The sequence below is a fragment of the Malania oleifera genome, chromosome 6, assembly GCF_029873635.1.
Source record: "Malania oleifera isolate guangnan ecotype guangnan chromosome 6, ASM2987363v1, whole genome shotgun sequence".
Lineage (NCBI taxonomy): Eukaryota > Viridiplantae > Streptophyta > Magnoliopsida > Santalales > Ximeniaceae > Malania > Malania oleifera.
Window position 1 is genome coordinate 3,108,736 of NC_080422.1, and position 27,914 is coordinate 3,136,649.

The 27,914-nt window shown below is 37.5% G+C and overlaps 1 protein-coding gene across 1 annotated transcript; it reads right to left on the reverse strand.

Moving 5' to 3' along the window:
- Positions 1 to 765: 765 nt before the first annotated feature.
- On the reverse strand, positions 766 to 27,817 carry LOC131158089 (N6-adenosine-methyltransferase MT-A70-like). The gene is made up of 7 exons (XM_058112687.1): positions 26,412 to 27,817; positions 20,352 to 20,450; positions 20,085 to 20,168; positions 19,621 to 19,976; positions 18,037 to 18,253; positions 6,750 to 6,829; positions 766 to 1,913 (listed from the first exon to the last, which is right to left on the reverse strand). The coding sequence occupies exons 1-7, from the start codon at positions 27,600 to 27,602 to the stop codon at positions 1,634 to 1,636; spliced, it is 2,307 nt and encodes a 768-aa protein (XP_057968670.1). The 5' UTR covers positions 27,603 to 27,817; the 3' UTR covers positions 766 to 1,633.
- Between the last annotated feature and the right edge of the window lie 97 nt (positions 27,818 to 27,914).

A 27,914-nucleotide genomic window follows, 5' to 3' on the forward strand; every position in this document is an offset into this window, starting at 1 on the left:
TATATTCAAGAGCAGAAAGCCCATCCCATTTTAGTGGTGAGATTTGAGAGGTAATGAACTCAAGCAAAGGCTGTGGCTGATGAATCCAAATAATGAAATTATCCCTCATCAGTGCGCTTCCTGGATTCTTTGGGTGCTTTTTTGCAAAGAAACTTGAAGTGGTAGAGTGTTTTCAAAATAAAAATTTGGGTGGGGGTATTTTTCAAAAAATTAAAAAAGAAGCCATGGGCATTTTGGATGAATTTGGAAACAAAGTAATATTACTTTTTTAATTAGGTCATTCCTTTAATGCCTTTTCTTAATCCATTGAACAAGGTGGTGTCAAAGGCTTTTTTTGAAAGTAATACTTAGGCTAATGATTTTTTTGAAATTAAAAAAGCATATACTTCATGTAATTTAACAAATGGGGCGGCATTTAATATCTCGAACATCATATGATAAGACTAATAGCATATTCTTTGTTAGCACATAATAATGGTTGGGCAACATCATTATAGGAGTTTTCTAATCACAATTGTATCAAAATTGATCAATGAAACTCCAGCGTAATATAAAGCTATCTGAGGCATTAATTGCTCAAGCGTTGTATTTAAATTTAGTAAATATGATATAAAATTATATTAATTTTCTTATAAATATGCACAAATGTAAATAGAAGGCCGAGGTACATGGTCCCAAACATTACATCAAATGCATTTTCACTAAACTCCCTCACAAAACCTCTGTATAGCCGGTGGATCACATTTTCACATGAGTTGGAATGTGTTTTGAGGATTGAGGGTGAGTCAGTTGAAATTTACGTAAATCCAAACAAAACATAATACAATGTTATAACCAATTTCATTCAAACTCATACAAATCTGAAAATCCAAAATGACTCCCAGGATTGCAGCACTCGTTCTCTGCTTCATTGTGAACTCATTTTCCGAATGCTTGATTTCAGGAATGCAAGACGGTCTTCGAAGGTAGCTCTCCTGGTTCGTTTCTTTTGTTGTTTCCAAAGAAAAAGATGGCCCCAGTTTCCATGCAAAATAAAAATAAAGTTAACCCACATTGGAGCAACCTAACATTCAAATTCTGACAAGACTCTAAACATTACATTTATACAATTTGGTAGCATTTTGGGTTTTGGCTCACATTACAAACTACAAATGTAACAAAAAAAATTTGAGTGACAAGGGAAGAAAAACCTCCCATAGAGGGGAAGGGGGTCAAGAAGATGCACCAAGATCAACTGGCTTGAGCTCAAATGGCATAAGGCCCCTTGCTGATCTTATCACTTTATTTCGGTACATCAGTGATACCTTTGATCCAATGCTTCTAGAGATGTACCTAGACCCAAGCCCTATGGTAGTCGTAATTTTTTACATGGAACACCTGCGTATGTCGTCAAAAGTAGCCTGATCTGAAGGGGCAGCCTCCCAGAGAGATCGCATGCAAGTGCTTTCTCATGAGAAAGAAATACAAGCAACAATGATAAAATTTATCAAACCGGAATCCTTTGTCACTGAAATACTAATCGGCGCGAATCGGACAAGAGCGGAACCTTCTACCTTGGCAGCACCAACAATGTGGAGAACAACCAGAATCACATGATTATTGATCAAGTTATAAACACAGAGTTGGTGGTTAATTAGCCAGTGATCTCAACATCTGGGGCGATTGGCTTCTCTTCAGAGGCATAGGTTGTCTCTTGAACTGTGGGCTCTGCAAACTGCATTCCTGCAGTTTTTGACTCCATTCCCATGAACGAATTCCTCATCTGAGCAGCATTGGAGTCTGCTTCCATAGCAGATGTCCTGGGAGGGGACGGGGGTTGCACTTCCACGTCTGGGTAAGCAGCCTTGAACCTAGCACGTAGCCCTTCATCCACTAATCGTACTCCTTGCAATTGATTACCAAGTGACAACCACCTGATAGACCAATGAATGGAGAAAATCGAGAATCTTGCATTATTACACAAAATAAGCAGAAGCCATAATGAAAAACAGAGGCAACAAAAAAAAATCAAACAGAAAATGCAGGGGACAATTATTCAGGGATGAAAGGAAATCTATGGAGTTTGATTTGCTAGAAACAAATTCGATTTTTAAAAGTGGTGTCATGTCTCATAGGCACATGGTTAATACCATGCAATACCCGAACTGAAAAATATTCAGCTTCTTTGCAAACATTTTTTTTTTTTTTTGTAAATGTGGGCAGCACCTCCTATCTTTATTAGAAAACCCCTCACTTATGGTGGAGGAATACTGTGGTTCCAACTGACTTAAACAATTTATTTCAAAACCAATAAACCAAAGACCAACAACCAAACAAACAAATAAGAACTAGAAAACTATAAGTGGAAAACTAACAAAACTCCAGAAAATCTCGAGAAATAAATCATCCACTACAGCCTTCACAAACACCAGCACAAAGCATCACGAGCGCAAGGAAGGAAATCCCAACAAATCCAATCGAATCATTCCCCTGACTTGCTGTGGAAGATCATCTTGGCAACTATATATGATCGAGATATACCAGATTCACCCTGTTTGGCAAAGAAATCTGCACTTTAATTCACCTCTCTGTACACATGTTCCACTTTGTAATGTATGCCTCTCAATGCTAACACAAGCTCTTCCCTCAACACTTCCTAGAATTAATCCACTAAACCAACAAAGCAGAGTCACAGGCAATCTCCACTTGATCAAACCCGAGATCTTTGCACAGATTAATCCTTATAATAAACGATTTCAATTCAGCCATATTATTGGTTCTATAACCCAGTAATGAGGAAAAAGCTACTTTAAATAATCTTTTTTCATCTCTTATCATGCCTCTACCACCACAATTACCTAAGTTACCTCTATAGCTTCCATCCACATTCAACTTAACCCAACCTATCTCAAGTTTACACCATCTGACTACACGAGGAACACGAACTCTCAAATTTTTTACTTGAATATCCAAAGCACAAAGGACTGCAATATCTGTGCAAGAAGCAAGTGCACATCTAGATAATTTGTCTGAAATGGATCTCATCCAATATTTAATATCAAGCCACACAATTCTCACCGAATCATGAATTGATTCCATCCTAACTCTACATCGATGAGTCCAAAGTCTCCAAATGATGAGACTAGGTATAAGACCTACCAAAATGCCTAACTCTGAGGCCCGTTTTGCACAACTAAACCAGAAATTAACTCTGGCTTTCCTTGTATTCGTTGCCACACAACTAACACCCAACGCCAATGCTGCTTGTTTCCAAACCTCATGAGCAAAAGAAACATGGTCTAGAGATTCAATCTTGGCATTTGAACAACAATCACACCAAGAGGTCATCTGAACACCAACTTCTTGAACACGAGTATCAACCGGATGACAAGCGAACCAAGACTTCCACATACAAATTGACACCCGTTTTGGCAACATAGGATGCCAGATCCATTTTGAAACTAAAAAATTCCTCTTTACGCTCCCTTATAATTTCCCAAACACTTGCCGTGGTAAATTTCTTATCTGTTAAAGGTTCCCAAATTACTGTATCTGGACCCTCCTTGCAAGAAATAGCAGAATTCATTACTTCCTCAACCTATTCTTCACCCAACAGATCTACTAATAAATCAACATTCCACCCATCTCTATCCCAACAATCTCGTGTTCGTAGCTTATGATTTCTGATTTCCTGAACCTTAGCACAAAGGGGACTGGAGGCTAACCAACGATCAAACCAGAAAGAGGTCGACCCTTCTTTAATTTGAAGCCGAACATGCTCTAATACTTCAGGTATCAAACGTGCAATCGATCTCCAAAATCTAGTTCCTTTATCTGGCTTCATTTCTCTCAAGAGGTGCCTATTATTCAAATACTTGGCTTTAAAGAATTGGGTCCACAGATTATTCATAGTTAACAATCTCTACACAAACTCCATATGCAATGATTTTTTTTCTTCCTCAAAATCCCTAATACCCAAACCACCCTCACAAACAGGCTTACATATTAGGTCAGGAACACCATTTCCTTTTCCTTTTATCATTTACTCCACTCCAAAAAAATATTCGATAATAGAGAATTTATCTTTGTGAAGACAATATTAGGAATGTCAATTACCGCCAATTGATGAACCGCCATTGATGATAATACATGTTTATTTAAAGTTAAGCGGGCCCTTTAAGATAAAAGCTTAAATTTTCAACCCGCTATCTTTTTCCTCAATTTAGCAACTAGAGGCTCTAAAATACGAGTCGTAAGACAACTCGATACCAAAGGAACACCCAAGTATGTAGCAAGGAACCCTCCTTCCACAAAGCCAGTCATCCTTAACAAGGATCGCTTCCGAGCATAAGCAATTCTCTTTGACAAAAAGATACTTAACTTGTCTTTATTTATCATTTGACCAGACCAATCCTCATATTTCTTAAGAGTCTTGATAAGCATTCGAATGGAACTTCTCTTACCATTGGCAAAAATAAGAATGTCATCCGCATAAGTAGGTGAGATACCAAAGGCGCCCCACGAGGATGATAGTAAGCCCCTATTTTATTCTCCATAAATTTTTTTTTTAAAAGCCGAGAAAGAACTTCCTGCAAAATAATAAACAGATAAGGAGATAGAGGGTCTCCTTGGCGAAGCCCTCGAGAAGGTTTAAAGAAACATTTATAGGTGTCATTCATCATAATGGAGAACCAAGGAGAGGAAACACATTCCGCCACTAAACCACAGAATCTCTGGGAGAATCCAAAGTCTTTCATAACCAAGTTTAAAAAATCTCAATCGACCCTATCATATGCCTTTGCCATGTCAACTTTAATCATTACATTTCCACCATTAGACTTCTTATGCAGTGAATGAACCATTTCTTGTGTCAATGTAATATTTTCAAATATACTTCTACCGGGAATGAAAGTTCCCTGCTCCGGAGAAATCAATGAAGATAATAAACATGTCATCCTTGCAACAATAATTTTTGAAAAAATTTTGTAAATAACACTACAAAGACTAATAGGCCTGAACTTGTCAAAACTCTGGGGATTCTGAACTTTTGGGATTAGAACAATGTAAAATGCAGAATAAAATCTAAGAAGAGGAGACCCAGAAAAAAAAATCTCTAACTGCATCGACCACCTCTTCTTTTATAATATCCCAACAATCATAGAAAAAAGTCTAACCAAAACCATTCGGACCTAGGCTACTCTCAGGATAGAAAGAATAGCATCCCTTCCCTCCACCTCGGACGGTGCACGACAAAGAGCAAAATTCTCCTCTTTCGAAACCATAGGAGATATAATATCATCAAGGTAAGTTGTTCGATTGGGTCCTACATCTGTTAAGAAAGATTGAAAATACCTTACGGTACCCTCATGAACAGCCTCCATCGAATCCAACATTTTTCCATTCGGAAGCTTCAATGAATGAATCATAGCCTTCTTCCTCTTTTGGTTCATAAATGCATGAAAGAACTTTGTATCATTATCCCCTGCCTCCAACCACTTCTTTTTAGCTTGCTGAGAAATACGAATCTCCCCCCTCTTTGTTCATGCTTCCAACTCGAGTTTAGTAAGGAATAAATCTTCCTCAATTTCTAGCAAATACCCTTCCTGAAGCTGAGCCTCTAGACCCTCCATATTTTCCTCCAATTTTTTAATGTCCTGATGCACATGTCCAAATACCTGCTTGTTCCAGTTTCGGATTGCAACTTTCGTATGCTTCAATTTAGCAGCAAATCTAACTAAACCCGTGCCAAGGAATTCCTCCCTCCAGGCTTCCTCCACCCAAGACTTAAAAGACTGATGAGTACTCCACATATTATGATACCTAAAGGGAGAAGGACTATACCAATGCAAATCTCTATAAAACCGAATAATCAAAGGGTTATGATCTGAAGTCCTCCTATTTCCATACTCAAAAAAAATATTTGGCAAAAATTGGAGAAGAGTCGAATTATAGAGGACCCTATCCAATTTTGCCCAACTCCAAGAATGTCCACTGTGACCATTACACCAAGACATGTTGCTGCCAGAAACAACCAAATCCATAAGACCATAGTTGTCCAAGCAAGTATTAAATTCTTCCATAACCAATAACAGCCTCATATGACCACCAATATGTTTCGAATCTGAACGGATGATATAAAAATCTCCCACCACTAACCAAGGGAAATCATCCCTCTTTACAAACTCCAAATCATTCCAAAGATCCCATCGATTTGTTTGACGACATTTAGCATAAACAAATGAAGCCAAGAACTTCTGATCCACAGAACTAAAAATACCCAAAATAACTTGATCAGACATATGTTGTAACTCAAAGTGCACTCCCTCTTCCCAAAACATCCAAAGTTTACCCCCCATTGCCAAACACTATTTTAAATTCATGGCATTAACAATCTAGTCCGTGGACCATAGGACTGCACGGGAGACCTAGGCAGAGAAGTAATAATATAACCCCAGTTAATAGGTACCATGGGTAACGGTACCAGTACAACACCTAGAAATCACAAGTTAAATAGCCCGTCCAAATACAAAGACAAAGCCCCACATGGAGTGTTCCATTTTTTTTTTTATGATAGTTATCATTGGAAAACTCGGTGCAATCATGATTCTGTTATTTCGTAATCTTAATCAGGTTTAAAGGTGTTAATGCAAGAACTCCAAGGCTATACACAGGCCTTTGTGAATCCTTAGTCAGTAGCAGTCACATGCCAGCACTTTCAACTTTCAGTATATCAAAATAAAAAATGTAACTGTAACTCTAAGAAAGCATACCCTGCATGTGTGTTATGCATACGAGCAAACAATTCCAGCTTCCTGGTCCTTGGACTTATCCTTTCCAGCATGGGGTACATCTACAAGAACACATAAAAGTTAAGTCTGCAAATGCAAAGCTAGGCCAATGTTATTCACAACAGCACTCTCCGTGCAACACAAACCGCTAATAATCATTGCAGCAGCACGTAGCAAAAGAAGCAGAAGTTACATAACAGCTGCGAGTGTAATGGTTTGTGATCCTTTTTTTTTTTCATTTTTATACAAGTGCACACAACCTTGTCTATATTGGTGTATGTGCATGTTTGCCATAACAGCTTAACCCTCATTTCAAAAAATAATTAAAAAAATTTTTAAAGTATTTTGGATCCTTTGGATGAATTTACTAATATTGTTTAATAAGAGTAAAAAAATTTTGCTATTGATAAGGAAACAAAATAATAATTTGCTCTTCCATTAATCATATGGGTGATAATAAATAAATGAAAATAGGTTAGCTTAGAATATGATATACTCCATTTATCTACTAGGCACATAAAACATACAATAAATTAAACAAGTTCTATTATTTTATTCCCGGAGTATTCATGGAAAGATTTCAGGAGCTTCTATTAAAATTCAAGTGTTACACATAAGAAATTCTTGGCCCAATAGTAAGAAACAATTCTACCATACCAACTCATCAAGGTTTAAGATAGTAGGGCCCCAAATTGAGCTAGTAATCCCTTATATGCCAGGAACACAAGCTACTGATGATGAGCAGACAAATTGGCTTTTGAATGTTGTGGAGGAGGGGGGAGGGGGATGGGCTTCATGGGAGTGGGCTTAATAAGCAAATACCAACAGTAAGGGGAAATGGACCATAAATCAGTAGAAGGGAGTTGGACTGCCAAATGGGCTTGTAGGAAATGTCAATGTGGCGGTAAATAACAGGGGTGGGCTGACATGTGATTGGGTTATGAGGTTTAAGCCCAATTGCCTTGAGCCTTTAACTGGGATTCAGGTTTGAAGATTCAGAGGATAAGGATCAGGGAGCCTGACGATGGCACTGTTGGAATTCATAGAGTGGATGAGCGACCATGGCTAAGGCTTTGGAGGCCAAGGCAATACTGTTAATTGAAGATTTGACATTTATTGAGGGATCCACTCTAGCAAAATTAAGTCAATTTACTGGAAAGCCAGAGGAGGATGTTCAACAGAGGAATAGTCCAGACTCCAGAGGGAAGTTGAGATGATGATGCTGGGGGTTTCAAAGTTCCAGCACCTATCAACCCTATTGAGGGTTTTTCTATGGCAAAGGAATATGTAGGAGAGTTGACTGAGGACAGCACAATTCTAAATTAAGGCAATGACAATGGGGGATAGTGGGCCTGACTCTGACATCTGAGTTGTTTGAAGATGGGGACAAGGATTTTGAGGATGAGTGAGTCAGAGAGAGGCTTATTGTTGGATCTGTTGGAGGAAGTTAATGACTCCAGTGACGAGTTCGAGCCTCAGGAAAAGATGAATGAAGCTTCCATTTCAGGCTCTGTGGATTTCAGGGATTGTTTTATATTTGATTCGCAGGAGATTGGAACTTTGGACCAAAGGAGTCGCAGGTTGGTGTTTTTCATTTGAAGGGACTTTTTAGTCTGACTGTTATCCCATACAAGGAAGAGTGGAAGACTCATACTATACAGGGAATGCTGCTAACTCTGATAGTGTCATGGGAGATCCTCATATTACTTCTATTCTATAAGACAGATCAGGGGTCTTCTAAGCCATCGAAAGGTATTCTCTCATTCCAGGTAGTGGGCCTAACTTATTGAATATAGCTTTTGAAAGGTGTTCTTCTCCTCCCTCATAACTCCTTCCATTGCAGAGCTCTTCTCCTCACCAATTAATCTTTTTTATCTTATTGAATGACTTTGAGAATAATTTAATCCGACATGTGTACACTTTTGGAAGGATAATTGGGGTCAGGAATTCTGCTCTGTTATGTTCCTTCGCTCATTTGTACCATCTTTCTTCTGTCCATAACGATGTTATTTCTTCCTTTCAAATTCGAAACGGTGACTCCTTTTATTGGGATTATCATTTTAGAAGAAATTTCTATGAGTCTCTAACAGGAGTGCTGCTAGGATGTGCCAACGTGGTTTTGGATTCTTTATGTGCCTATTCATAATCCTTTTTTTCCTCACCTTGTCAAGCCTAATCTGTCTTTCCCTCTTCATTGGCACATATGAGAAGGCTAAAGTCCCTTGTAAGATAAAGGTAATTGTTTGGTTGGGAGCCGTTAATAGAGTTAATCCGTTACAGAGGATGAGACCTTCTAAGGCATTGTCTCCACATATGTCTGCAGATCCTTTATGCAGTCCTGCAACACAGGAGATCTTGTCTCAATACAATAATAACAAATTTTGCAGATAGAATCTGATAGCCTACCTGTTTAATTTCATGTAGTTTAAATCTTAAATCTTGATCTCTTGTTTCTAATCTTCAGAACGAACTTATTCTTTTTCTGTTCTGTCTTCAGAACTTCCCCACTCTTTTTCCATTCTGTCCTTTACTCCCTGGTTTTGTCCAACAGGTTCCTCTTCTTCTCTCTTCTTCCTTCTTCTCTTGTTTTCTCTCTGTCTCTCCCTCTATTCCCTATATGTTTCTGTCTGTTCCTGTCCTACATTGGATCATAGTAGATTTTAAAAAAGGGAAATTTTAAATTTTAAAGAACGCCTAAAAAAAATTCTTTAAAGGAATGTGATTCCTCTTTCTTCAAAGAACACATCCTCAAGTGTTGCAGTGTCTGCAACTGCAAAATTTTCAGCAGCTATTCCAGTTTCTTGATTTCTCTTGATGTTTCATCGATGTTCTTGTATGAGTTTTTGCTTGGTTTCAGCCGTCACTCCCCATAGTAGCAAAGAAACTTGACATCTTAGACTCCACCCGCCGCCTTCCATTCTCCTCCCTCTCTCTCCATCGTTCTGATGTTCTTCAAGGTGGTTGATTTTACAAGTTTATTTGTCATATTGTGCGGAACTTCTCTCTCCCTTCTCTTCTTTTCTTCGTCATCCAACTTGTCTATTCTGAAATCTTGACTTACACACACACTCCCACTTCCTGAATTTTATTTTCTTGGAAGTGAAGAAACCAAATCCTCAATTCATTTTTTTTTTTTTTTTGCACTTATATTTTCGTCTCTCTAGAAGCACAAAATTTAGAGTTCTTCCAAAAGAGTGATTCAAAAGAATTTTGACTGAAAATACACAAGATTGCACATTTTTGCTTAAGATCGTGTTGAAAAAAGAACACCTAACTTTGATCAAGGTTATATAGGAGGGGGCATGAGTTTAATGAGAGGTTATGTCAGCACCATATACTACTCAACTTCAATCTTGAATTCAGATTGAAGGAATTCTTGCAATCCCTCATTGCTTCAATATTCTTCAATTTGATTTTCGTTAGCAGCATCAAAATTCTGGCGCAAAGGGTACTTAATGTAGTATTTTTAGTCGGTTGTCATTACCTTTTAGTTTCAGCAACCGGTGAAATCTTCTCCTCTCTTGTTATTTCTTTTCTTATCACAACAACAACAACAAAACCAAGCCTTAGTCCCACTAAGTGGGGTCGGCTATATGAATCCTTTCTGTCAATTTATGCGATCATGGACCATTTCTTTTGATAGATTCAAGGATATTAAATTCTTACTCACTATCTCCTCCCAAGTTATTTTAAGCCTACCCCTACCCCTTCTACTGCCCCCCACAGTAACTAAGTCACTCTTCCTCACAAGTGCAAGTGTCCCTACCATCTGAGTCGTCCCTCCCTTATCTTATTCTCTATAGGAGCTACACCTAACTTACCACGAACATGTTCATTCATTAATTTATCTTTTAATTTTATACCACTCATCCATCTAAGCATTCTCATATCGGCAACTTTTACTTTTTGGATATTATGTTTCTTCGTCACCCAACATTCCAATCCATATAGCATAGCTAGTCTTATAGCTGTCCTATAAAACTTCCCTTTCAATTTTAAGGGTATTCAACGATCACATAGCACACTTGAAGCACTTTTCCATTTTACCCAACCTACTTTAACTCTATGCATTACATCATCTTCGATTTCTCCTTCAGCTGGCATAATAGATCCAAGGTATCGAAATCTACAAGTGCTACTTATTTTTTCATCATCAAGTTTAACTTTGTCTCCAATATTCCTCCTATCATTACTAAAATTACATTTCATATATTCTTTTCTTATCACTATTATTATTATTATTAGATGGTTAGAAGTGAAAATTTTGTGTTTATGATTTGTACACTTAATATATGCAATTTTTTGTTTTAAGTTTTCCATTTGCAAATCTTGGAGTATACAAAATTTTTCAAAGAGTACTATTAAAAATTTTCTTTTTTTTTCTTTTTTTTTTATTTTAGTCTAGCTTCGATTCACACCTAAAATTGTATGCTTTAGATTTGTTAAATGCATTGCATTGTTTGTGTGGTTTCTACTAGTTGTACGATGTGATTTAGAAAATTGTCTGTGTGAAATAAATTTGCAAAAAAAAGAAAAAACCGTCAAACGTGGACTTCGCCTGTGTAACACAAATTATCTTTGTGCACACAATTAGTCCCAAGCCCTGATAAAGGAGTAGAGTTGTGCTACGTAGCTGACAATCAGTGTAAAACTTTGTTAGATCTTATTATCATAAATTCTTACCAAATTCACCTAAGTCAAGTGAATAAACCCGATCAGTATAGAAGGAAGAATGCTAATAAGTTCGCACAATAAACTAAGATTGGATAGCAACTTGTTATATAGGGACTCTTACAAGCAAAAGTATAAAAATAGTGGAAATAATGTTTAGAAGGAAAACTTGATCTACTTTCAATAGATGAGATATGTAGAGAGAGAGCAAGAGAAATTGAAAAATCAAGGTTTAAACTTTGGTACACTGGTGAAGAGAAACATAAAAACGGGGTGGGAATTATTGTTAGACAAAGATCTAAAAGATAATGTAATAGATGTTAAAAGAATAAGGAATAGGGTCATTAAAATCATGATAGGTTTAGGCTTGAAGATAGTGAACGCCATTAGTGCATATGCTCCCCAAATAGGCTTAGCAGAAAATCTTAAAAGACAGTTTTGGGAAGATATCTATAGCATTTTACAAGGGACGCAAACGTCTAAAAAGAGATTCATAGGAGCTTATTTGAATGGACACGTTCGAAAGGATAATATAAGCTATGAGATGATACATGGAGATCATGGATAAGAAGATAAAAATGTAGCCAGTGATACAATCTTAGATTTTGCCATGTATTATGATTTTGTTACATTGAATACTTGCTTTATAAAAATAATATAAAAAAAAAATCAATACTTAATAACTTTCACAAGCGGGCTTAATAAAAGCCAAATAGATTTCTTCTTAACTAGGAACAGGGATCGTTTATCTTTTTAAGGATTGTAAAATTATCCCAGGTGAAAGTTTAGCTACACAACATAAAGTCCTAGTATTAGATATACATATTAAAAAATGGAAGACAAAGAGTAACATAAATCAACACAAAAGGACTAGATGGTGGAGTTTGAAAGGATAATATGGTAAACTTCAAAAAGAAAATTATCAGAGTGTGATTACACAGCAAGGGGCAAGGTAGATGCAAATGCTATTTGGAATAAAATGACTAATTTTATCATAAGGATGGCAAAAGAGGTTTTAGGCGAGTCCAAAGGAAGATACTCGAGTAGTAAAGAAAGTGTTGGGATCAAGAAGTCCAAAAAGCCATTAAAATAAAAAGAAATTGTAAAAATATAGAAAATCTTGAAAAATATAAACATGTGAGAAAAAATACAAAAAAAAAAAAAAAAATACTATTAGTGAAGCTAAAAATAGAGTTTATGATACTTTATGTAATAGACTAGATACAGAAAAGGAGAAAAAGACATTCATAAACTTGCTAGAGTTAGAGAAAGAAAATGCAAATTTTTAGGCAACATAAACTGTATAAAGGACGAAAATGACAATATCTTAACTAGAAAAGAAAACATAAAAGAAAAATGGCAAAAATACTTGATAAGTTGTTCAATGAAAACCAAAATAAAATATTGAACTTAGAAGTGACAAATAAGGAGAATACTAAAAATAGGAGATTTATTCACAAAATTAGAGTCCTTGAAATTAAGATGGCATTAAAAAATATGAAAAGTGGGAAATTTATAGGACCAAATAAAAGAACAATTAAAGTTTGGAAATTTTTAGGGGATAAAAGAAATATTTGGTTAACTAATCTATTCAACACTATCATAAAAACCCAGAAAATGTCAAATGAATTAAGGAAAAGTACGTTAGTACCTTTGTACAAAAACAAATGCGATATTCAAAATTGTAATAACTATTGTGGAATTAATAATATGAGTCATCCAATAAAATTATGGGAAAGGGTAGTTGAACATAGAATAAGACTAGAAATGAGGATTTCAAAAAATCAATTTGCTTTTATGTCTGGGAAATCAACAAAAAAAAAGTTATTTATATTTTAAAAAGTTAAATGAAAAAATTTAGGGAAAAGAAGAGGGACTTGCATGTAGGTTTTATTGACCTAGAGAAAGCATATGATAGAGGGGTATGCAGTAGATATACTAAGGTCATTAAGGATATGTATCATAGAGTAGTGATTAGCATTAGGACTATAGAAGGGGAATCTAGAGATTTTCCAATCACAATAGGTGTAGATCAAGGTTCTAATTTGAGTCTTTATCTTCTTACTTTAGTGATTGATGAACTTACTAGGAATATCAAAAATGAGATCCCTCGATATATGTTGTTTGCAGATGATATCAAGTTGATTGATCATAGTAAAAGCATAATGGAATCTAAGCTAGAACTTTTGAGAGCCACATTATAGTCTAAAGGGTTTAACATAAGTAGGAATAAGACAAAGTAAATGAAATATAATTTCAGTAATTTAAGGAGTAGCAATGGGGGGAAGATTAAACTTGATAATCAAGAGATTAATAGCAACTAATAGATTTAGATATCTTCGATCTATTATGCAAGCGAAAGGGGAGATTGAAAATGTAGTACATAAAATTAAAACAGATTGGGTAAAATGGAGGAGTGCATCAGGTCTGTTGTATGATCTTAGAATACCCTTAAAATTAAATGGAAAGTTTTATAAGATGGCCATAAGGCCACCTATGCTTTATAGTTCAAAATGTTAAGTAACTAAGAAATAACATGTACAAAAAGTAAAAGTTGTTGAAATACAAATGTTAAGGCGAATGAGTGATATAAATTAAAAGATAAAGTAAAAAACAAGCACATAAGCAATAATTTAAGCATAACACCGGCTGAAGAAGATAAGGGAGGGACGGCTTAGATGGTTTGGTCATTTGAAACACAGGCCTAGTAAAGCACCTATAAGTAGGGGTGAGCATAATTCGAGGAAACCCGAATTAACCGATCGAAATTGGTCGGTTTGGTTCGGTTAAGAACACAAGATCGGTCGGTTCGTTTTACAAAGTTCCGTTAATCGGTTCATCGGTTCGGTTAAAAGGAATGTTAATTCAGTTAACCGAAATAACCGATTTAATAATTAATTAAAATTTAAATATAAATTAGTATATGTTAATTTGTTAATATGTTAATTAGTATATGCTAATTTGTTAATAGGTTAATTAGTATTTGGTAAAAAAATCTACAATTATATTATGTTTTTATTAATTAATTTCAAATTAATTCGGTTAACTGAATTACCCGAAAAGGTAATTTGGTCGGGTGAGGTGAGGTGAGGCCCCTCAATTCGGTCGATTTAGTTAACAGTTCTCATTAACCGAAAACTTCGGTTAATTCGATTAATTAACCGAATTTGGCCGAACTAACCGTTTGCTCACCCCTACCCGTAAGGAGTTAGTTATTGTTTCTCGCATAAAAATGGTAGGGGCGAGATTGTTAGAATTGGTATCTTACATAGGATCATTAAGAGTGTCTGCATAGGATCTGATTGTGGATCGTACGATGCTACTTACAATGTAAAATGAATTTAAAATTTATATATTTGGCAATTCATGACAACTCTCCACAAAATAATCCTAAAAACTTGGTAGTAAGTTCAAGAAATTAAAACTAATTTCAAGAATGTAGCTAGTTTCCTAGCTAGCACCTAGCTGGTTTTTCCTTCAACAATTTTGAACTTTAAAAAAAAATAAAAAACAAAAATAAAAATAAAAATAAAAATAAACCAAATAGCTTGAACTGCAAAGTGCTATAAAAAGGGTAGATTGTTGCTAGCTTATTTATTTAATAATTATAATTAAAAAGAAAAGCGAAAAAAAATGAAGAGAAGAAGGAAGAAGAAATGTTAATCTTAATTCAATGAACTAATGTAAATTTCTCAATTTTGAAGAGGAAGAACTTTTTGTAAGTCACAAAGAAAAGACAAGGAAAAGGAAAGCTATATGCTCTTTACTTTGGGAAAAAAAGATAGGTCTTTGGCTTGTCAATAATAAGAGGAAAAAGGAGAAGAAGAAAGTAAAAAGAACCAAAACGATAATGCATAACTGCCACGGGCTAGCAACTTTAAGCTCTCAGCCTGATTGTGCAGCTCTCTATTTGTTGAAGCTCTTAGCTGACCTCTACTATTGCTAGAAGAAGGAATAATCCAAGCCCGCTGATAGACAATCTAGGATCTATCTATCAAGACCTCTAAACCCTCATATAGCTTTCAATTTTGAAGGAAGAGAGCTTTGAAGAGATGCTCAGCTGTTCTCTTGACTTGAATTGAAAAAATCCTAGAACATGCTCGCTATGCTGCCCTAATTTGACGCATTTAGCCAACTAGACCAAATTTTGTGTCTATTGCAAAAGTAAAATGTTTGGGCCAATAAAAATATGTATTGGGCCTTTTTCATTAAAATCCTAAATAGGAAAAATCCATATTCCATTGCAAAAGTAGGATCGGTAGGATTGCAAGTAGAATCAAGATCCTAAGCTCCTAAGGTTCCAGATAAGATCCAACTGGGATCCTACTTTATTAAGATTCGACTTAAGATCCAGATCGATTAGACAAGTATGGATCGTAGGATCATAGAATTGCAAGATTGGGATCAGGATTTTGATAACCATAGGTAAGGGTAAGTCTAAAATAACTTGAAATGAGGTAGTGAGAAAGGATTTAACATCCCTTAATCTAATAGAAGAAGACGCCCCTGATCAGGTAAATTGGCAGAAAAGAATTCATGTAGCCAACCCCACCTAGTGGGACTTAAGGCTTGTTGTTGTTGTTGTTGTTGTTGTAGTATTTGCTTTGGAGCTGTGAATATATTATTTGGAGTATTCGACAATGTTTGGGTGCGCCTGAAGTTTCTAGAGGGGTTGTTAGGTATTTCTTTTGTAAGTTTTGGAAAGGAAAAGGATGGCGGGAGGTTGTGGAGGCGTGCTCTTTTTTCTATTTCGTGGAGCTGTGAATATATTATTTGGAGTATTCAATAATGTTTGGGTGCGCCTGAAGTTTCTAGAGGGGTTGTTGGGTATTTCTTTTGTAAGTTTTGGAAAGGAGAAGGATGGCGGGAGGTTGTGGAGGCATGCTCTTTTTGCTATTTCATGGGGTATTAAGCCAGAACAAAATGCTTGTATATTTTCTGGCAAGAGAGTGCCTCTATCTTTACTTTGAGACAAGGTTAGGTATTTGGCATCCATTTGGGAATTTAGTGTCGGTTGTTTCAAGGGATGTTGTTTTGAGGATGTAAATAAAGATTGAAAGGCTTTGCTAAGCTCATTATATTTTATTCTTTTCTTTTCACTTTAGGTTTGAAACTTTTTGTTCTCTTCATTGTATTCTACTCTCCTTGATAATGTATTTAGTTGGTCAATCTCTTGCGATGCTCTCAAAACGACGCTCAAAGCTCTCTCTCGTTGGAAACCATGGGAGCCTCAAAATTGTCTCCTCTTGATACTCTCTCTCTTCACTATCCTTCAAAGCCTCTTAGCCTTGCCTCATTGGAGCCCTACTTCTCAACCTCAAGCAAAAGATTCATCAAAGTTTTAGAGCCACTCGCTACTCCTCCCTTCTCCTCAAAGCTCTTTTCTGTCGATCTTGAAAGCTTCGCTGCCTTTTGTCCGTGCCCCAAAGAGACTCGCAATCCCTTCCTCTACCTTGAGCCTCTCTCCCAACCTCGAACTTCTCTCCTTGTCTCATAGCCTCCTTCAACTCCTTCCTGTGCGCTCCCTCTCTCCGACATGCTTCAATGGCAAATCAGCCATCTTCATTGAAAGGAAGTCCTTCAACCTTGCTCTTGACGGCGAGAAGATCAACCAACATAGGGTTACTGAAAATTGCAAAGTTAGGCGGTTCTTCATCTATGCGGGTGAAAGGAACAAAAGAACCTTCAAAGGAACTATTTCTCCTATTCAATCCGTCATGAACTAATCGATGGTCATGATCTCTACCTATAATTATAGGGCTGGCTGGAAAGGACCCCTTAGTAATCCTTGGTTTTCTTGACACTTTTCAATAAGGGATGTTTCTTTCCTATTGTTTTTTCCATTGTACTTGGGCGGCACCCCCTTGATGCCTCTTTTTAATATAATTTCTCTTACTGAGCAAAAAATAAAAAATAAAAATTTCTAGTCTCCTTGATGTCCTAATAACTTTTCTTTTTCTATCCACAAAAAATTGAAACAAGCTATATTGCATATATAACTTGAGCTATAAATTTACAAAATTATCATCATAAAATTTATCATTAAAAAAAAACACTAACAACTTGAGCAAGCAAAAACTAGAAAAGGAAAGAACGTTGAAGTTAACAGTATAGAAATGAAATACCAAATACTAATATTATTTTTTAAAATAAAAGATTGTTAATATCTTATTGCTAATTAGTGCATGTGATATCTTGTGATATTACAAAAAATAGATAATTTTGTAGCGTTATCATCCTCATTATAATCATCACCCCTTCTCTTCACATAGCTGTTCAAGATTGATCTACGAAAGGAAAAAAGCAGTCCCATAACAGTAGTGGCCCAAATGGCCTTTACAGCTACCATGTTTGTTCACATCAATTTAGCAGTGTGTAATAGTATTGGGGCCCCAAAACTCCTTTATGCAACAGCATTACAAATCTGTCACAGCCACTATTTGAACACGCTATAACATCTCATATATAAATTCAAATATAAAAATGAAAATAAAATAGGCACAACCATGGGTATGCTATAACCTATATTATGGGAAAAGTCAAGGAAAAATAGCAGGAAACATATAAACCATCAGGAATTATGAAATATGCATTCTACCTCATCTGGCTTACGGCTCGTCTCTCGAACCTCAGCTACAATGACATCCGTATCAATGTTCCTGTTAACTTCAGGATTTCCCTTTATTCCAACAAGGCAATGCTCCTTACTGTGATTGAGCCAATGGCCCGTGCGCCCTGTCCTAATTATTCGCTGAAGTTGATTGGTCTTCACCCAAATGAGCTCCTCAATGCGCTTGTACCCCCAAAGCTCTAAACTGCAGGAAATGAATTGAAATACATGCAATTCAACCTCAATGAACAAGCAATAACATGTGCATACAGGAACCCACAGAAAGAAATAAACTGTTCAAAAGCATGCTACATTTGCAAAGACCACACAGCACATCAAATTGACTCAACATATGTAAATACCCTTCTTCATTTCAAAAAAAAAAAACAGGTATAAAGCATTTAGCCGTGATTATCATTGCTGGTTGAGAGTGAGAAGAGTTTAGTGAGCTAGAATTTGAGAGAGAGAAAGAACATTGTAATCTCTTCATTCATGACGAGTTTCTTTCCAGTCCTTGCCTCTGCACATATGTGTCAAGCAGATCACCATCTATTGCAATTGTTTCCTTTTTTTTTTTAACAAATAAATTATTTAAAAAAATAACCAAGCAAGTACACTAGAAGGAGGGCAATAAGTCCCCCAAAGAGCAAAAGGAAAAAACAAGAAAATTACAATAAAGCTGCCCTCCAATCTCTAACAAGATCAAGAAGCAAGAAACCCCAAAAGAAACCCGAAGGAATGGGCCCAGAATGAGGCCAACAACACTGCTCTATCCCACAATAGACAAGAAGAGATTGTGCAATCCTTGAAAGTTTTCGCATTTCTCAATAAATGATTCAACAACACTGCTCCATCCCACAACAGACAAGAAGAGATTGTGCAATCCTCGAAAGTTCTCGCATCCCTCGATAAATGATTCCATGCTATTTTCTCCCCCCACCTGCTCTTCTAAGATTCTAAATAAATAATTCCACCTTGGAATACTATCAGACTCTCATTGTGATTGACCGAAGAATTACCTCCTTACCTTTCCTCTTGGCATTCACTTCTTCATCCATCTTCCTCTGCACCCAATCATAGACATCCTCCAACCTTCTCAAAGTTTGTTGGGATCCCTTTCCCATGGTCCTCCAGCCTTCCAACATGCAAAGGGTAACAAATTCCTCTCAATCCAAACGGTCACAAAATAGCAAAAAAACAGCACAATGCATGAAAGCTCTCCCTCCTTACTCTTGCTGAATCCCCAATACCTCACCAGCAAAAGAACACCCACTGCCCAAGGTAGCACCCAAGCTTCACTAAAACAAGAAAAGAGGACACTCCAAATATGGGTAACCACCATGCAATGTAAGAAGAGGTATGCATTCATCTCATTGGACTACAAGGCTCTCAGCCCTGATAAGTGTCTGCCTATAAATAGAAGGAAGGGCCTTCTACAAGGAATTTTCACAGCATGTTTATTTCTAATTCATTTAATTGAAGAATTACCAGTTTTCCAGGTAAGAGAATAAAAAATAAGAACCCAAACAGAGATCTTTAAAATATAGCAGCTGAGAGTTTCTAAACACATACCATTCACGTCCTAGCTCCATTGCACGTCCAGTCACCCAGAGAAAAATCAGGCCATCAGTCTGTAAGGCAGGAACATTAAGACTACGCATTTCATCATCTGCCATTGTCCCATAAGGCAATTCCATATGGATATCCCACGGTGGATCTGCCATTATAACTCCAAATTGTCCTAAGATGTCCATTCTAAATGTACGAATGTCACAATTAATCCATTGTGGTTCACCAAGCTCCACTTCTGAACAATATTCAGCACGCTGAGACTTCAATGGTTTTGGGGGCGTAATAGCAGCACCACCCATCATCATGGGTGGCACATCTGGTGTTGGGTCAAGCTCATAATGAACATATTTGCATGTCTATTTAAGAAAACAATAATTAATATAACTCCTAGTTAAAATGATGATATCAAATGATTAATATAATTGCCAAATAGAAATAACTGTTAAAAACGGACATAAACTTACCTTCATGTGACGGCAGGTATCCAGAAAAGAACAATCCCCTAAATTGATATCAGTATGTAGAGCAATTATGCGACGAAAATGAACCTGAATGAGAGTGATATTAATCATAAAAAACAATATATAGTTACATAATATTAAAATCAAGGTAACATACAGGCGCCAAACAAGAGGACAAAAATGTCAATCGCACTTCATAAAGTATGTATAACCTTCTGCACATTTTTCTATGCTAACAAGCAATATCGAGCTCATTGTTTTCATACCAACCTTCTCACAAGCAATATAAGAGCCAGACCGACGGCGGCAATCTTCTTTTGTTAAGGCTGAACAGTACACCTTTAACTGAGAACCACCTTTGGTTTTGAACTGAAACAAGATTCAATAACACAGATGTTAAACAACATATCCATGAGCAATAACATGGACACCTAAATGTATACAGATCAATTTACAGTTTACAAGTCCTAGAGATGCAACTGATGCACATATATGACAAGAAGTAAAATGAAAAAGAACTTAAAACATCAAACACTCATAAAATCCAACTAAAGAGAACATGGCAACATTAGGGATTGTAACATATTTTGAAAAATAAGTTTGAACTGGAACTATATGTTATAACCAAATCATGTCTGAGTCAAATGCAAACTTAGAATCACTTTTCATGGTGGTCTTGATCATCAAAAGGAGAAAACAGAAAACATTACAGGGATTGGTTCATGCCTTCATGAAATGCGCATGTGACTAAAGTAATATTCCAATAACGTTAAAATGTATCCATGTTCATATTTGCAATTAAAATATAACATTTCAAGCATCTTACATTACCATTTATCATTTATCATTTATCACATTTGTGGGAATGTGATCACCATATAATAGGTGGTATAGTAACTCCCATGAAATGGGCAATGCATTAGAGGAAAGAAGAAAACCAAACTATCCTAATTCTTTTCTGAAAATTTCAAAAATATTCAACATAATCCTCAACCGTCCCCAACCATTTTCCTGGCTTTTTCACCTTCCAAAAACAAGAAGTTATACTCCTTGGTCCTCTATACTGAATCCATCAAAAGAGAATTTTCTCCCTCTCCCATCTCTGTTTGTGCCTGAGTGAATCTTCAGTGTTCTGAGTGCTGTATTGTTTGCTTGGCAGGTGATTTCAAAAACAGAATGAGATTAAGCTTCTCTAGCCAAAAATTTTTGCATCTATCGCAGGTGAGAAAATCAAATATCATCAAACTCATAAATGCTATTGCAACTTGATTTCAATGATTTTGAACATAGGATCGTTGAATTCATAAGTGCTACCATTTTGAACTAAGGAGTTCAAAGTCGAACTCACAAGTACTTCAATTGGAAATTCCGAGTTCAAAATCGAACACATAAGTTCCTCGTAGAACTTATGATTAACTTCTAAGATATATAATCCATGTTTTTTTCCTCACTCGATTACCAAAAAGGATCTAAGATCCCAATTTGATGCAAAATTATGATTCCAGTTGAGTCTAGAATTTAATGATGAATGGCAAACCCCTAATCATCTACAAAGCACCTGTGAAAATTAATGCTGAAATTTTTTTCTTTTATTTTGGTATCGGTATAACACGCTGATTAGATGAACCTTGTATGCACAAGCTGGAAAATGAAAAAACAAAATAAAAATATAGACAGTGGATGGCAAAAACCATAACTAGCTATAGCTAGGAAGTAGATTCTAAAATGCAAACTCTGAATTGACTGAAGAAAACTGCATATTGAAGCTACAGTAGCAGCTGAGGGCAGCGGTACTGCACAACATATAACCACAATGATTCAAAATGCAACTAATTATTTAATAATGAAGGATTGAGAGGTTAGTTAACAAGGTTAGAGAGAGAAGAAATATTTCAATTTTAAATTACATTGAGGGGAGTTTATAATGTTTTGTGTCTACTAGAATATATGTGGCACATACTCCTTTGGCTGGGAAGTAGCGAACGATTATGGTATTGAAACTTTACATGGATGTGTTAAATCAACTCTTAATGATGATGACACTAGCAGTCAAAAGCGCGCGCCTAGGCCCGAGGCGCAGTGGGGCGACGAGGCTAGCGCCTCATCAAGGTTGAGACAAGGCGACCTTCAAAAGGCACAGGTAGGTGCACTGAGGCTCCAAGCGCAGTGAGTCGCGCTTGAGATATCTGACCTTTTAACTTCATTTTTTTTTAACCTTTTAAGAAAGAAAATATAGCCAAACTCGAACCAACCCTAGCCCTAGCCCTAGCCCTAACCAAAGGCTTCAAATCAAACCAGCCGGTCCAGGCTTCATCTTCGAACCTTTGAACCAACACAAAACCAACAGTCTGGGCTTCATCTTCACGCCTTCGAGCCTTCACTAGCAAGAGAGCCCTTGCAAGTGCCCTTCATCTTCAAGGTTCAAGCCTTCAAACCAACACAATCTTCATCCTCAAGCCTTTGGACCAACATGAAACACCTTCATCTTGAAGCCTTCGAGTCTTCGAGCCTTCACCAGCAAAAGAGCCTTCCCGAGAGCCCTTTGAGGTTCAAGCCTTCAAACCAACACAACCTACATCTTCAAGTCTTCAAGACTTCCGCCAGCAAGAGAGCCTTCACCAAAGCCTTCAAGAACAAGCGAGAGGCTTCGAGCCATTGAGTCGTCATGGCCAATCTTCGTGATTCGTCAGGCTGCTTCAAACTAGTAAGTCTTCTTCTTCTTCTTCTTCTTCTTCTTCTTTAGTATTTTGCTGCTAATATTGCCTTCTTCTTCAGCTTCTTCTTCTTCTTCAGTTCTTCTTCTTCTTCACCTTCCCAAAAGCCCTTTGAGGTTCAAACCTTCGAACCAGCACGACCTTCGTCTTCGAGGCTTCGAGCCACTGAGTCATCATCGCCAATCTTCGTGATTCATTAGGCTGCTTCATAACTAGTTGAGTCGTCATCGCCAGTCTTCGTGCTAGCACGACCTTCATCTTTGAGGCTTCAAGCCATTGAGTCGTCATTGCCAATCTTCGTGATTCATCAGGCTACTTCATAACTAGTTGAGTCGTCATTGCCAGTCTTCGTGATTCATCAGGCTGCTTCATAACTAGTAAGTCTTCTTCTTCTTCTTCTTTGCCTTGCCAAGAGCCCTTCATGATTCATCAAGTTGCTTCAAGCTAGTAAGTCTTCTTCTTCTTCTTTCAGTTCTTCTTCTTCGCCTTCCCAAGAGCCCTTTGACGTTCAAGCCTTCGAACCAGCACGACAAGCCATTGAGTCATCATTGCCAGTCTTCATGATTCATCAGGTTGCTTCAAAACTAGTAAGTCTCCATTGAGTCGTTCATCAGGCTACTACTAGTCTCCATTGAGTCGTCATCACCAGTCTTCCTAATTCGTCAGGCTGCTGCTTCTTCCCCAGTCTTCATGATTCGTCAAGCTACTTCATTGAGTGATTGCTGGTGGTTAGCTGGCTGCCCTACTTTGGCAAGTTATAGATTAACTTGCATTAAGCCACTATGTCGATGCTTTTGGGCCTTCGGCCTAGCAATTTCATTCCCTTTCTAATTTGAAGCTTGAACGCATGTGTAATTACTTATGTCGAACTATGTTTGTTTCACTTGGAACTTGGTACTTGGTTGTTATAATTTCTATGCGTTTATGTTTTGGTATCAAATATTTGGCATTTTAAATTATAATATTACTATTAATGTGTTTTCATATATCAATTATCCAGCAAATAGGCATTGTACACAATTTTAATAAATGTGCGCCTCACCTTTGTGAGGCGAGCACCTTCGCCTCGCGCCTTGGCTCCAAGTACCCTTTGTGCCTCAATGCGCCTTGCGCCTTTGACTACTATGCTAGCAGTAGCAGTAAACTTATGGTTGTAAAATTACGTGCCATGAGAAGGCTTAGAGGTGGACAGTCTTATTCTACTAATTTAGTGAGAGAAATAAACCTAAGAAGGATGGTCTTTGATGGTGATTGAGCATGTATTGAAAATACAAGAATGGATAGAAGTTTTATAAGTTGTGCAATGTGCTTAAGAGTTAAGATAATGAATCACTTCAGGCACAAGGAACATAAATGTTTACATGCACATACTATTCTTTCATATATTAGCAAACAATATGAAGAATAAAATTGTGAAGAAAGATTTAGACCAATCAGAAGAGACCATTAGTAGGCAATTTCATAGAGGCTGCTTTCCGTTCTACATCTCTACAAGAACTAGCTCAAACATCCAGAAATCACTTTTTAGAATATTACAGATGAGAAATGGACCCCACTAAGGTTCACAAAATGAATCAGTGATTAAAGAATCGACATGATCAGAAAAGTTGCATTAGTCAAAATCAAGTTTAGCTTTTGTTTCTACAATATGATATAATAGCATTACAATATCAACAGTTATAGCACATGCAGCAGGTGTATGTGTGAATTTGTAATTCTAACAAACGGTGTCTGCTTGCACCAAATAAACAACTGGGAGACAATTAAAGTTGTGGGAAATGAGACCAGAAGGGCTATTCAAATAAACACAACAGGGCTGTCTTCTTTTATCTGTTTGCATTGTTTTCTGCCTCTAGACACACAATAAGAAGTCTGATGCTTAGGCGGAATAGAGGGAGAGTCTGCAAATTTCCTTACTGATGTTTATACAATAGCTGTCTGCTTGCACCAATTTGCATGTGTTTTCTGCCTCTAGTCATCTGTTTTTCAGACTCTGAAAAGGTTATAACTGACTAGAGAAACAGGAAACCAGCGGCACATATATCATATTTGGATAAAAATGTTATGTAATGGGAGGTCTCAAATTCTAATTTAGTCATCCGATATAGATTATGTTACATTTGAAAGACTGAAATTCTAAATATGCTTCCAAGGATTTATTATTGCAATTATCAAGGAATCACCATACATCATTTCTTGCTATTTTTTGCTTTTACCATATTGTTTACTTTCAGCAATTGAAATTGTAGAGCCACCCCTCTGGCTGCAGGCTTTAACAAATAAATATTTTGCTCGCTATGATGATCTTCCTCTTGTCTTTGGAAAATACAGAGCAAATGAACTTTTCGTGGAAGGCCTTGCTGATCATGGGGAGAATATGGGAAGGGAGGAAGTTGAAGCTAGGATAAGGAATAAAAGAGTGAGGAAGTGAGAGGTGCACCAATTGACTTGGATAACATAGATGTCTCAAAAGGGGCCATTCACAATTTTTATACAACTGCCATCAAATCAAGCATCATGAATAAATCAAAAGAGAGAATTAGGACCGATGATACATTGACCAAGTTGGTGGATCAGATTGGTAGGTTGGTTGGTCAGTCTTTATGGGGGAGTTGGTGAAACCACAAATATTCTTGCTACTGGTTTGAAGCATGGAGCTGAAGGAGCAGAAAGCATGAGGAAGATGCATGACAAGGCAATTTAGCAGAAAGTACGTAATGAACTTTTGAGCCACTGTCCATTTCATATGAGATGGATTATGCCCTTACTTGCTTTAAAAAATTATCTGTATGTTTAAAGGACATGTTTTTCTTTGATATTGTTGCCATTGTATGGAAAGAACTTTAATATGCTTGGTGCGATGGTGTTATGTAGGATGCATGTTTGAGGAAAAATAATGAGGCAGGTGCATACATGACAATCCATTTAACTGTTTGAAGTTTGAATACTTTTCTTTAACACTACAAGCTTTGGAGTTATTTTATCTCGAAGTGCACACAAGTTTTCTACTTCTAGCAATAGAATTCTTACAAATTTTAAATTTTGTGAGGTATTGTTTGAGAACTTGGATTTCCCAAATTGGATTTGGACTTGTGTATATTTAGAAGAAACTCAATACAATCTTATACTACGTTTTGTTTAAACCCACACAGATCCAAATTCAAGATCTGAACTCTATGCTCCCAAACACAAGGTTAATGTAGTTGGGTAACTTCCAAAATTAAAAATAAAATTTGGTGTTATTTTCTATGAATATAAGGGTCAAACCAAACGTAGGAATATTACATTCTAGGAATTTTATGGTAATATGACCAATGAACCAAACTTAGGAATGATACGGGGATAGTAATCTCATTCTAGAATTTAACATTCCAGTAGCCTCAAAATTCAGTAGAATCTTAAATTTTGTGAGCCAAACACCTCCTAAGAGTTCTGAATTTTTCAGTCGCACTGTCGCACACAACCCACAAGTTAACACTCTCACAGAAAGATGCTAATCAAATTCAACTTGATATTCTTTCACACCAGATAGCAGTTTAAAAAATTGATGTATCTAGCATTACAAAGCAAACCACATACTAATATTATCATAACATAAGGCTTACAGGTACAATACCTTTGCAGCCACAGCAGTTTCCCTTGCAGTGGGCCGGTGAATGAGGTCCAAAAGCTCCTCTCCAGTTTTTGATTTCTGCATCTCCCTGAAAGACTTCTTATTCAATAAAGCCTCAAGATCCTTCATATCATCCTCTTCGGTCCTTGGTTTTGGGGGAATCCCATTTGCACCACCAATCGAAGCATTCGACCCTAACGCAGGTCTGTGGAGGGGAGGAACAACCATCCCTCTTGCCATTTCCATCATGCCCATCACTCTTCGTCCACCCCTCGGTCCAATCAATGGACCTGGCCCTCCAGCACCCGGAAACACTGGCGGCAACCCTGGTCCAAGCCACATATCCTGCATTGATCTCAGACCAGGCCCTCCTATTCCAAAGCTTCCACCATTGGCATCACCACCACCACCACCACCACTCACCACTGCCTGCATCTGATTCGTATGATTCCCATCCCCAGAACCTGACTCCGGCTGCTGCTGATATTGTGCGCTCTCCGGCAACTCCTTTACCAGCCGAGTCCGGTCAATGCCCAAAACCATAACCCTAGACTTCCCACTAACTACAAACTCCTCCAGCTCAACGCCGCCTCCATTTTCATCCTCTGCCATCGACCTCAACGCCATTTCCACCGCGAGTATCGCCCCGGACTCACCGCCAACCTCCCTCAACGCCGCCTTCTCGGCTGGCGTTGCAGACCGGTCATTCTCCAGCTTCCTCAACACTGTTGATGAATCGATCGTGCTGAATGGCACTCGTTCCAGCAAACAAACGGCGACCATCGATCGCACCACCGATAACGGGCTCCCGCTCTCATCGATCGTGAACTTCTCCGTATCCGGCCGACGCGTAGCGGGGGCTTCGGCGGGAGGCTTCCGGCGAGAGGATTTGGGAAGAGATGGTTTAGGAGACTTTTCGGGCGTTGAAGAACGGGCAGCTTCGATGTGTCTTTTTTTAGGGTTAAGATTAGTGTTGGGGTTAGGAACTGATATGGGAGTGAAAGGGCGGCCATTGAAGGCGGCAACAACCTTAAGAGAGAGGTCGAGGGAGGAGACTATGTCTGGGACTAGGGTTTGGAGAGAAGCGAGGAGATCCTGTTGAACAGTGGTTCCAGCTTCTATGCGAGCTTCGAGCTGCCGGCGCATGTCCTTAATGGCGACGAGTTCGTCGTTGCCGTCCGACTGGGCATCCATCTCTCGCTCTCTCTCTTGTTTGGTTTATTAGGGTCGCCGGAGATCCCAGCAAGAAGGTATGAGTTGATGGTGTTTCTTCAGGTGGCCGTGTACTTCTCCGATTGAGCTCCAGCGAAAGCAGGGTGTTCGAGGAGCGAGGAGGGTCTCTTACGTACTGGCTAGACCTAGAGAGACTGAAAGAATGCATTCAAACTGGTGATGGTAAAATAGAACCCGGATCTTTCATTTTGCGGGTCGGGTGAGACTATGGACCACGAAAATTTCAAAATCCAACCATGTTAATTATTTTCTAAGACTTGGCATAATTATTTA